This window comes from Indicator indicator, chromosome 11 (assembly GCF_027791375.1).
Source record: "Indicator indicator isolate 239-I01 chromosome 11, UM_Iind_1.1, whole genome shotgun sequence".
NCBI classification, from domain to species: domain Eukaryota; kingdom Metazoa; phylum Chordata; class Aves; order Piciformes; family Indicatoridae; genus Indicator; species Indicator indicator.
The window spans coordinates 15,373,333-15,386,076 of record NC_072020.1 but is presented as its reverse complement, the minus strand read 5'-3'; the positions used below and the strand labels follow the sequence as shown (position 1 = coordinate 15,386,076).

The 12,744-nt window shown below is 41.3% G+C and overlaps 1 protein-coding gene across 1 annotated transcript in view; it reads right to left on the bottom strand.

Annotated features, from left to right (window-relative positions):
* ITGA9 (integrin subunit alpha 9) overlaps positions 1–12,744 on the bottom strand; it is a 205,981-nt gene that overhangs the window by 168,458 nt on the left and 24,779 nt on the right. The window contains exons 6-10 of the mRNA XM_054384966.1: positions 10,744–10,873; positions 9,125–9,210; positions 6,496–6,564; positions 2,729–2,866; positions 487–592 (exon numbers count right to left, since the gene is read on the bottom strand). Of these exons, the coding sequence (XP_054240941.1) occupies positions 487–592; positions 2,729–2,866; positions 6,496–6,564; positions 9,125–9,210; positions 10,744–10,873 (529 nt within the window). The remainder of the gene's footprint in view (positions 1–486; positions 593–2,728; positions 2,867–6,495; positions 6,565–9,124; positions 9,211–10,743; positions 10,874–12,744) is intronic.

The following is a 12,744-nucleotide window of genomic DNA, read 5'->3' as shown; positions in this document are numbered from 1 at the left end:
CCAGGGCAGAATAGAACAGAGGAAAGAAACTGTTAATAGAGGACATGCTATCAGGAGTGAGAGGCTACTTCTTAATTAGACTTCATGATAAAAAAAAAATACAATATGCCAACAAAAATGGAGAGGCTTGAAGACATAAGGAAACAGGAAAGAAGAAAGGAGTCAGACATAGGTTTCTGTCTTGTTTGGGGCTTTAGTATCTGGATCATTTTATAAACCATACCAAGGAAATCAAAGCAGAGTTAATGACGTTGCAGAGCAAGTTGTATGGACATAGACCAAACCCACAAAAAGGACAATCAGCTACAAAAGACTTTAGCAGACAAATCCTGCGTGAGCACATGTATCCTTAATGCGGGCCCAGCTGCTGCTTGAATCCAGAGGAGCAATAGATGCCATGTGGCACCCAGCCATGCAAAGAGACCAGCAACACTGCCAGCCCCACTGGTATTCACAGGGAATAGTCTGAGAGGAGATTGCACCAACCTGGGAAGCCATCATCATCAATGTCACCAAGGGCAGCCATGCTCTCACCAAAGTGTGCGTTATAGGCACCATCACCATCCAAGATAAGCTGCTCTTCCAGCACTCCCTAGCAAGCATGAAATAAAACAGGGTCAGGGAAATGATGCAAGCCCTGAAGAGCTGCCCCTGCACTGCAGGAAGTGCCTGGGGAAGGGCTGCAGTCTGACTCTTGCCCTCACTGTACATGGATCACCTGGTCACCAAAAGTCTTATTTATTTGATTATCTTCTCTCTTTTAAGTGGGGAAAAAGAAACAAAACCAAAACAAAACAAAAATGAGTTTGTAAGAGATAGAACTAAACTGCTACATTCACTAAATGATAACTCAATGATGTAACTAAATGTAGTCACAGAACTTGGTGAGTTCGTGAAGGTTTCCAGATGCCTAAAATGTAACAGCCCAGAGCTTGCTCCACTAGCAGATTACATCCAAGGAGTGAAATCCTCAGTCCAGACTCATTCAGCTAAACCCCAGAGAGTTAAGAGGAATTTTCCCCACAGCAAAGAACATTTAAGCAATTGGCTTTGAAAACTTTTAAAGTATTGGACAGAAGGGTTAAAGCAAAGCCCCACAAAAGACTTCTGAAATGAAGAATATGGAAAGGGACTTAATACAATAAAGAGACAGAGGAAAGTTCTGAATAAAGTAGCTTTGTACTCATATGCCATGAAAAGCCTTATATGAATCTGGTATTATTTGCCTACCTACTTTCTGGTCAGATACATAAGCTTTAGCTTCTTGCAGTCTTTCCTCAGGGGGAAAGGAATATTTCCAAAAGAAAACAAAATTTTGTTATGCAATCCAACTCCGTACCCACCTCAAGGGTTGTTTTGTTTTGCTTTTGCTTCCTTTGTGAATGAGAGTAAACTGCCCTCTGGAACATGTAATAAAATCTTTTTCTTGGCTGCGGGAAGTTGCTGACTTTAAGAAAATCCCACATAATGAAATTGAAACACAACCGAGAGGAGACAGGCAGGCCTGTATGTGTGACTCATTTCTTTGCAGTCCTCACAGGAAAGGGCAAAATATAAAAGTGTGTTAAGTGCAGCATCCCTATGCATGCTTGTATTAGAATGCAGTCTTCTGTGTTCACTGCAATGAACTTTCAAGCAATGGTACTTCCAGAATCAAACAGTTTAAAACATCCAAATAATAAAATAAAAGGCACAATCCTGCAAGCCATTGCTCCTGCAAGGAATTCTTGGTGCAGGAGTACTAGAAATTCCTACTAGCTTCCTGACTGCTTTAGAAAAGATAAAAATTAACTCATGCACGCCCTCACAGTGAGCAGGAAATGTTGGCTATTATATGCTTGGCACTCTGGATCATAACCTAAGGACCCAGCAGCCACACTGCTATATAAGAAGTAGGACAGCCTGTGGATCAAACTGAAAGAAAGTAAAGGTCATTTAAAAGAGAAGTGAAAATAGAAAATAAAATCAGACCAAAAGCAGTTCTGAAGTCTCCCAAATGTTGCCTACAGGACTTGTAGTGAGTATGTGTCTAGTATAAACACAAAAGCTCACAAAATACTGCTGAAGCAAATCAATTTCCTTGTAGTCAATAACAATTCCTACTTTGAGACAGCTGGTTTGGGATATGAATATTAAATATTTAATAATATGTAAGTTTTTCCATAAATAAAACATTAGAGTGATATGGTTTTGCCAATGCGAGAAAGTTCAGGGTTTTCTGTTATTTGGTCATATGAAATCCAGCAGTAACTGCTGATAAGAGCTTCCCATAGTCTATATACAGAGCATACTGCACACAAATTCAATCTCTGGTTTCTCTTTATAAGGTTTCCTAAACCCAAGACATTTGTGCTCTGATTTGTAGGTCCTACTGACCATCCAAAACACAAAGGAAACTCAGTCAAAGCTGCTGACTCCTACTTGGTTTTGGCATCAAATTCATGTAAAGCCACAAATACCACCAAGTTTCAACATAAAACCAGAAAATTTCTGAGACCTCCTTGAAAGATTCACAGCTCTGTGATGAATGTGGACTCAAGCCTGGGAAACCATGTTACCAGATGAATTTTCCATGACTTCTTGCTCTGCCAGAGACATCCAGAGAGAGTCCCACTATTTGAGACATTGAGTTTTATCATGCAGTGCTTTTATAGGTTGAGGCCATTAGGGTTACCTTGCACAGACCCACACCCTCATCTTACCCAAGTCATCTCCTGTACATACTCACGTTTCCTCTGTTGATATAGACTGTGACTTGACCCTCATCTCTGATCTCAGAAAACATAGGTGCTCCGACCAGCAGGTCTGACAGCCCATCAGAGTTCAGATCAACTGCACATAAGGAGGAGCCAAAGTAAGAGCCCATCTGTAACCAAGCCGAGTCACAACAAAGCATTCAGTATCTGCCCACACACAAGAGGAAGTCATTTAGGCATTTGTTGGGGTTTTTTAATTTCAAATGATGATTCGTAGCTTTATCACTCACAAGCACTCCTACAGAAAAAGCTCAGGGGATAATTCTGGCAGGAATTAAGCACTTTACTGTAACACTGCATCAGGATAAAATTTCTGCCCTAGGACGTACTTGACTGAGACACTTAAAGAGGTTTCTTAGACTAGCTTTCACTTGTCAAATGCTTAAAACCAGGAATGGGTGAAACAAGCTTCCCAGATGAAGAAATAACTAGTGATTGTTCATGTCCAGTGCCAGGCTCCCTAAACAGGCTTGAAATTGGGTACCACAGACCTTCTTATAGATTTCTTAAAGAAATAAGGACAAGAAAAAAGGGTAAGGGATAGAGTATCCATGAAATGAGTCATTTCAGATTTCCTCAGTTGTGGATTACCTTCCTCTGCTCTATTTGTATCAGTCACTTTCAAATAGAAGTACTGGTTGTGGACTTTGATCACAGTCTTTCCTCCCAGGTACAGGCAGGTGAATTGACACAGAAAGAAGACTTTCAATAAAAGCTTTTCAGTTGAGACAAAATCTAAGCCACTTCAAATCTGTAGTATTATTGCTTTAAAAAAATTAATTGCTCAAATTTAAGAAATACATTCATTTCATCACATATTTTTTGATACAAGTAAACATTAAATGTTAACAAACTCCCAACCAGCATACAAATTAGAAATTTCAAACCACATTTAAACACAAAAAGGAAAACAAAAGCAGTAATTATATTCCACCCTAATTTCATCACTTCTCCTAAAATACCACAAGGTACCACTCTTTAAGACCAACTACAAACCATAGTCTCAAAATTAAAAGCAACTCCCAAAGGAAAAATTAAAAGATTCCACTTACATTTGAGCTTTTGACACAGTAGGGAAAAATGAGGTTACAGAAATAAGTATTTAGGTTAAAGAGAACAAATGACACGTCTCATGCTTTTACATTCCTCATTGTGGATCTCTGACCTACAGCCTTCCACTCCTGGTAAGTTCAGATGCACAAGCCAGAGCTACTGGGCATGCTAGAGGATGGACAGCAGCAACTCTATTCCCTGCAGTCCATAAGACTTAAAACCTGCTAAATATATATAGTGGGGCGAGTTAAGGATAGAGTTTCAGTGTGTAATTCAGATTTTTGTGTTCGTGTGGGTTTAAGGTCAGACCTCAAACATCATTTGATTCCAGTTAGTTTGTAGCTTAAGTTCCTTTGTGGATTTTTTATTTATTTGTTTTTATCCACTAAGGTTTTAAAACAAATTTCTCATGGGTAAGGAGCGAAAGTTATGAGAAGTATTTTGCTATGTACTCAGGCAGTTTTCAGGGAAAGGCTATTATTTACTCAACTGCAACATGCTACTCCTTCAGCGTGGGTGAGCTCAAGGCGCTGTGAGAGCCTGACGTTTGCACAAGCAACATTGGTAACAAGGTGCTGCATTTTCTTTTCTCCTTCTTTGTATTTGATTGCCTAGTTCTGCCTCCAGCAATTAAAACAAATAATAAATAAATAAATAAGTTCTGTTTTTAATGTCTGTCAAACAAGAGCAATGAACTTTCGCACCACTGGTAATGATGCAGCTTTTTGTGCTGGAGATAGTCCAACAGAGAGCCAGGAGGGTGATTAGGGGACTTGAGTATCTCCCCTGTGAAGAGAGACTGAGAGACTCAGGGCAGTTTAGTCTGGAGAAGAGAAGACTGAGAGGGGATCTGATCAATGCCTAGAAATATCTGAGGGGTGGGTGCCAAGTGGAGGAGGCCAATCTCTTTTCAGTGGTGTGCAGTAGTAAGACAAGGAACAATAGATACAAACTTGAACATAGAAGATTTCACCTCAACATGAGGAGAAACTTCTTTACTTTGAGGGTAACTGGAGCACCCTGGACCAGGCTGGTCAGAGAGGCTGTGGAGTCTCCTCTGGAGACTTTCAAAGCCTGCATGGATGCATTCCTGTGCAGACTACCCTAGGTGATCCTGCTTTTGGCAGGGAGGTTGGACTTGATGATCTCTGGAGGCCTCTTCCAACCTCCAACATTCTTTGATTCTGTGATTTCCAGGCAGTGGTCATTGCTGAGCATGTCTGGTTATGTTTCAATCACAAAACAAAGAAAAGGTAATTTAGGACAACTTTCCCTTGAAAATAAAATTCTCATTTGGATTTCAGAGAATTTGTAGAAGACAGATGCTAATGGGGAAGGAGATGATAGCCTACAAGTACTTGAAGGATGTAAATACTTGATTAGTTTAATTACATAAAAGAATAATGTAATTAAATTCAAAAAGGAAAGTTTTTGGCTGAGACTTGGAAACTTCCTGGTAGCTCTGTTTATTAGGCTGAGGTACAGTTCTTCAGGAGCACATCCTCAGGGACGTTTAAAAGTCAGCAAGGAAAGAAATTAACAGGAAGCAATCAAACACAGGAGGTGCCCTGGATGAACTGGGAGGTCTTTCCCTCTCAAGATCTCTGCAATTCTGCTTGTGCAGAGAAAGACAAATTTTGGAGAGGCCCTTAAATGCAAGTCACACCATCCACCTACATATCCTTGCAGTCTTGTATTCCACACATGTTTTTAAATACTGCAAGGGAAAAAAGACTAACAAAATACGCTAACATTGTCAATCTGATGATGCAGTCAAACACTGTGTCCTTCTGAGGACAACAAGTCTTCCTAGAGCCAGAAGCCACTAGTAACCTTTTTCTTCTGTATTTCCTCTCCTTCCAGGTGAACACAGGCTACCCCAGGTAAGGGGCACCACTTCCTCACTGCATTATTCTCAAATAAGATTTTTTTTATGTTATCCATAGTTGGACATACTGTCCACTTTGTTTCCCCTTTAACACATTTCCAGTGAGCCCCCAGTTCCAGTGAAGAACACAAACACAGCACTGCATGGTGGGAGCTGGACTTCAGTAGCATTCAGAAAATTTGGGGAGCAAGACACCGGTCCTAAATGCAAAACGTGGCACTGATTCCTGGTGGGAAGGGGGAAATCATCTCTCAAGGCAATGAAGGTGTTCCTGCATAAAAGAGCATAACTCTAGTGTCTCCCCTATCATAGCAGGACACAGAATACAGAATGGGGCTTTGTGTATTAAACTAAGCTCCAGCTACCCACATAGAGTCACACAGGCTGGAAGGCATCCTCAAAGATCATCTGGTCCAACCCCTCCACATCTCCCAGTAATGCTAAGAAGAAATCTCTGCATCTAGGTTCACCTGGTGGCATATATGCCACATCTAAGAAGGTATTGCTGCACTTGTATAAGGCTAAAGAGAACCACTGGTATAACTTTCAGCAAGATCTTTACTTCCAGTCCCATGGGCATTGAGCAGGCATTGCTGTCACAACTGCTGCAGGAGAAAAGACATACCGTCAGCAGAATTGTCTGTAGTATAGGTTTAACTCATCCGGGAGGATAAGAAAAATAGAATTTGCTTGCCAACTCGTGAAGTAGTGGAATGAAAATGATCCTCTGAGATGACCTTACCGCGATTTTGCCCTTCTTTATCCCTTGAAAGAAAAAACACATACATAAAAGCTCACCTTTTTTCCTGAAGCCTGAAAAATCTTTATTAGAGAGCCTGACCGTCTGTCTGTTCTGAAAATATAAACCTGAAAAGTTAGAAAAGAAAAAAGTTAATCAATACTAAGTATGAAGCACACAATAGCAGCACTGCTGCTTTATAAGCAATATCTAAATCCTGACCACGGCTATTGCCAACATCCAATTTCATTACGACTTCATTGCTTGGTCTTCTTTTAAAAGGCAAAATCGAGTTCTCCATTTCCCTGATGAATCACAGACCTCTTTTAATGAGAAATGTTTGAATAGTATCATGGTGTCTACTTTTTTTTTTGGTAGATACTAGAGTATTTGCACAAGAGTATTAAAAAAGCACCTAGTAAAATAACTTTCCAGCTTTCAAATGAGTGGTATCTGGAGACTGCCTGGAAATGAGCAGGACAAAAGGCTGAGAAGGCATAGCCCTGCTCCCTTTCCCTTATCTAGCCTTCTCTTCTAAAGGACATGTGCCTGCACATACTGCGTTGCAGGCTTCATGATGCTTCAGCAAAGGTCAGAGCAGAAGTCTCAGCCAGACCACCCAAGACATTTGCACTGTTTCTATCTGAAACAATCCATAAATCAGAACAATATTCAAACATAGTCCATTTATTGCTCATTTCCACAGGAGAAACTGTTTAACCAGGAGCTCTCGGGGATAAAAGTATGGATACTGGTTCAATAACAGATCTTGTACCAACACTTAAGACCTAAAGTGCATGGCTTGTAGAAAAGAACTCCCTTTGGCAGGAAGGGTGGCTCAGGCAGCTTGGAGAATCCTCCAGTGTTTGTCAGGTTACCTCCTAGCAGGTCCTCAGGCAGTTTGCAGGACGGAGGATCCCTTACTTCTAAGGATATGTAGCCAAGCCAAGCACTCGGCATATTCTACTATGTGGTGAGTTATTAATAGGAGTTGAGACAGAGTTCAAAGCTGTTCTCAGCTAAACAGAACGCAGATTTACTGTGGACAATTGCTCTAGATGTAAAGGACTCACTAGGTTTTGCAGTGGCATGTTTAGCAGTAAGAGCAGGTTGACAGGTGTCACAATTCAAACCCAGCCTTAACTAATAATACTCTTGGTGACTTTGGAGAAATTACTCAGTCTCATTAAGTATCTTGGCTTTACCATCAGTGAAAAGGGTGTGACAATGCTAATCACTTTCTATCAGGGAAGTGGAAAAGTATTAACTTATTAGAGAATGTGGAAAGCACAACAGGACTGCTCAGCACAATGCCCTCTGCTCAACACCTCTTATCACCCCTTTGCCATGTGTTCCTGCTGCCCGCTGCCCACGGCCCATACCAAAGGAGAACAACAGGAACTTCTGAAAACAGAACAGTAGTCTTTAAACTACAGGTACAGATGCTTTCTCGCGTTGGCAAATGTACAGATGTTGAATCTGTTCCACTGAAATAACATGTTGGAAGTAAGGGATATTGGAAAAGCCAGGTTACAGAGTAACTGGAATAAGGAAACTATGCTTCTCCCACTCACATGTCTTCTCAGGAGCAACTGCACTGCTACTATACCCCATATGTCATAGTCATGCCAGATCAGGCATAGGTACCAAGTTCATTCTCTACTCTTATTCCATTTTCCCTACTTGCATTGCTATGCCCTAAGTCATAGGTACTACAAAAAAAAAAATCTGCTTAAACCAAGGGATAGTGTTCCTGGTAGTGGAGACTTCTTATTCCTCATTGATATGACTCAGCTACAATTCATGTTCCCATAGAGCAGGAGAGCCAGAGGGACTGAAGAGGGAAGGATGCTGCACAACATAGCTGCTCAAGCAAGAGTGACAGCAGGTCCTGAAAGGATTGGATTTTGAAGAATGAGGGGGGAAAGCTGATCCTTTACATCCCTTCTCTTCCTTTCCCCACTCCCACTTCTTCCCCTTTGGTTCAGAAGTCTTTAAGGGTTACAGGGCTCAACCTCTTCTCCCAATAGCAGCCAAGTACTTGGCACAGGAACACCAAGTACACCCAATCCAGCAGCCATTTCCACCTAGACATACACTTGCTTACATCTTTAGGACATTGAACATATGTATGCCTACAGGAAACCTTTATTCTTTTCCTTTTCAACAGGCTATCACCAAGATGTCTAAATGCAGCTGGCAGAAACCCAGATTCTAATCCACTACACATCTATGTAGCTTGAAGTTTTAAGAGGGACAGCAAATTATCTAGTAAATGGCTTTTTATGAGTAAGTAAATAAATACTGTAAGTATTTACTGTAAGTAAGTAAGTAAATACTGAAATGGGGGAGGCGGGAATGCAAAAGACAAACTCTTTTTCATCTTCAGGCAAGGTTTAAGCAATAACAAACCCTAAACAACAGCACTGTGAAAGAAATGCTGCTTGCGTCTCACCAAAATAACTATTGTAAGGATTGGGTGGGAAAGAAAGGAAAGAGGGGCAAGGGACAGGTCGAGAAAATTCTATGACTTTGTCAAACTACCTCACCTCTCCCCTGCTCAGTGCTCCAGAATTACCCTGTAGGCAAAAATCTCTTGGCTTCTCAGACACTGCAGATGGCAGTTACATCAGCATTAATTTTTTTGCCCCCTTGTATCTGATCACACTATTTGGCTAAAAGACCCACCTTTCCGATGCCTCCATCCTGGGGAGCTCCTCCTACAACGTCCGTGGTAGTTGGCTGAGAGAAATGACCTGCTGTCACTGCATATCCTGCAAGGGAGATGGGGTGGGATGGGAGAGAAGAGAGGAAACAACTAAATAAATAAATCATGAAAGGGAAGAGCCTGAGAAACAGGTCAGCCAGCTGGATCACAGTCATCGAGCTTCACTGCTCCTCCTGCGCCACACATAGCTAGTATTTAACAACCATTCTGCTCAGGATGCACCAATATTCCACTCTGAAGCTCACAGTGGTGAGAGGTGACAGCACACCCTTCAATCCTCTTCCAAAAGCTGAGCGAGGAAAAGTGTATGTGGAGATGGGCAAGCATGTACTGGGAGCAGTTGAATAATTGTAAAGGGACATTGTAAAACACAAACAAACCAAAAAGACTACAGCGCTCGCTCCAGAGAAAGTATCCAGTGCCACATGACCAGACAGAAGTGTCCTCCTTCAGCTAAAAATCACTGCCCAGGAAGGCTTGGAAAATTACATGCCTTTTGTAAGGATTGGAGTGGGGAGAGCAGAGGACAGTAGGCAAAGAGGTCAAATAAATTAATGGCTTTAAAAGATTTTTGTTTAGGCAAGAAGAAAAATGGGAGGCTAGATCAAAGAAAGGAGGAGTGTATTTGAAAGAAGGAGATCAAAGATTCAGTCTTATTTGGTATATTAAAATGATATATAATAACTAAAGAAGAGTAGAGCGCTTTCCTTCTAAGGCTGTCTTGTATTGGCCTCACTCTTCTGCTGTAAATTATGAGGCTCTTGTCTACGTGGTAAACACTGTAATTCAGGCTCATTAGTGGCAAAACCCATTTATGTCCTTCAATACGTGTGTATATACACTCCTCGTTCAGCCATCACCAAGCAGGATCTTCCAAGTGGCATTTTTTTTAAAGACTGAAGGTTAAGGGGAAAAAGAGAGGTCAGTGTGAGTCAAATGATATCAAACTACTGACTCTTGGAAATGCCTTCTAGGTCTCAGCAGTCTTAGGCACTGGGTAATTAGGGGGAAGCCTCTAAATTAAATATTTGGGGGACATTAGCTGATTTTAGAGCAAGCAAAACCAATTGAACTAAACATGTACACAAACCCATAGCAAATCCTTTCACAGCCTGTCGCAAATAACTCGCTTAAAAGGTGCTAATTTTATTGAAATGAATTTGTATCTGCAATAGACATTCTGTAATTCTATGTTGTACCCATTTTAGACAGTTGTAAACAGACACAAAACCTAACCAGTAACAAATAGTTTTTCTGTCACACAGCAAAAGCAGAAATGTAGGAGGCCTGCTACCATCCAACCTGCTTTTTCTGTTAAAATATATTTTCTATATTAAGGAAAAAATATCTTTTAGCAAAGTATTTTTAAGAAGAAGCAAACAAAAATGGAATATTCTGGAGGGTGCTTTGCTCATATTTGTTTCCAGGTAGATAACCTTTTAATTCAGATGTTCTTTCTTTCAAACTTTTCATAAAAAGCCACTAAAAAATGTATCAATATCAACTTGACATCATCAACACCTTGAAATATGCTGTTGGACTGATCCATTCTTACAGTGGAGCTCAGAGAGTTGCTTACCAAGGTATGTGTACCGCCTGGCTATCACAGCATCATCGTTCAGCTTGTAATAGGTGTTGTCAGTGAGATTCAGTACTTTGACAGTTCCTGTCCAATAATAGGATCCTGGTGCCCCCATGATGACCAGCTCCTACAGCAGGAAAAAAAAGAAAGGTGTTGGGGAAATGATGGGTTAAAAACATAAATCAAAATCAATACCAGACAACAATTCATGATATACACATTAACGGGAAAGGAACAGGGCATTAATTTAAACCACCAATTACAACCCTGTCTATAATGGGCTCCATGTGGAGAGCATTAGGTTGGACATTAGGAAAAATTTCTTCACCGGAAAGGTTGTCAGACCCTGGAACAGGCTGCCCAGGGAAGTCGTTGAATCACCATCCCTAGAGATATTTAAATACCTCTTTTAATACATCTTAAAACACGTCTTTTAAAAGACATGCAGACATGGTACTTAGGACATGGTTTAGCAGCAGACTTGGTAGTGTTAGGTTAATGATTGGGCTTGATGATCTTAAAGGTCTTTGCCAGCCTAAATTATTCTATGACTCTATCCTTATCCCCAGCCATGGAGGTCACTGAATAAACATTAGAGGCACATGGTCTCCCTTTTCACAGCCCACTTCTGCTCAACTGCTTTGCCGCTTCGATAGAAGACCTTCCTTAGCTTTATTAACCATCAAATTTATGCCTGCTAATAGTCCACACCAAAATCTCTCTCCACATGCTGCCCGTCTCAAGCATCCTTCAAAAGACCTGAAGCCCTTCATCAAGAGATGGAAATACCTCAACCCACCCAGACCCACCCCTCAGCTACAGACCACACCCTGTTTCTGGCTGACATGCTACACCAATCACTAAGGATACAGCACAAAGGATTTTGATTTTGCTACTCTAAAGAGCTGCCTTGCACTCAGCAAGCAGGGGGTGTGTGATGTCATGGTTGGAACATTTTGGCTTGCTCTCTGCTCAGATATGCTCTACTATTTGAGAGACAATCTGGCTGTATTTCATTACAGACACCCAGCATGATTCAGGATTTTAGGAGACTAGAAATCAAGGAAAGTTTGATCCAGCATCCAAAAGTAGATGTCCACAGATAATGCTTCTGAATCAAAACCCAAGGTACATTCCTATGCAAGACAGATTGAGCAAACATTGCTCCAGAGCACCAAGCATCCTTACAGGGAAACCTTCCTCCTGGATGTGGTTTTAGACACCTCCAACAAGTGACCAAAATAAGGTGGGGAAGCATAAGCCTGCATAAGCTCTCTGTCCCTGGCGGAGACATGAAGACAGCTGCTTTTCCTCACATCTCCATTCAATGGGTGGACTCCATCCTTGAGGGAAAATGCTCCCATAAGCAGGATCCCTTTGGATGACCAGCTCCAGTCAGGGAGAGACATTAAACAAGGGATTTTCCTAATAAGACCAGGGGGAAAGGTCTGCAAGAGTAGGATGTGCTTAGCCACAGCTTTTTTTCTTGAGAGGGGCCATGCCCTTGAGGTCAAGGGATCGTTTACCGGCAGGAACGACTACCATCAGCAGCACTGAATATATGGTAGGAACTTGCCTGTTTGACCCAAAAAAGCCATTTATCTGTGTTTCCTGCTCAGTGAGCTGCCATCAGGCTGAAGCAATGAAAGTTCAAAGATATCTTTTGAACTAGGGTAGCATAGGAGGATTTAAAGCATGGGAACAGAAACATGCTGCAGAAAGCAGACAAGCCAGGAAACAGCTGCTGCTGGCTGAACATCCAGTTATCAGATAATGCCACTGAGGCAACATCGCCTGCCATCCCAGTTTACTCAGAAATCACCTTCTGCAATTTCAGAGAGGACATCTTTATTCTGCTTGTATCAGCCTGGAAAATAAACTCAGACCAGTACATCTGTAATTAGGAATAAGTGTGAACATGACGTGATAGTAACAAAGAGCTTAAAGCTGAAATATCCTTTCCCCCCTAAAACCAAAAACAAAATACATGAAAAGCCT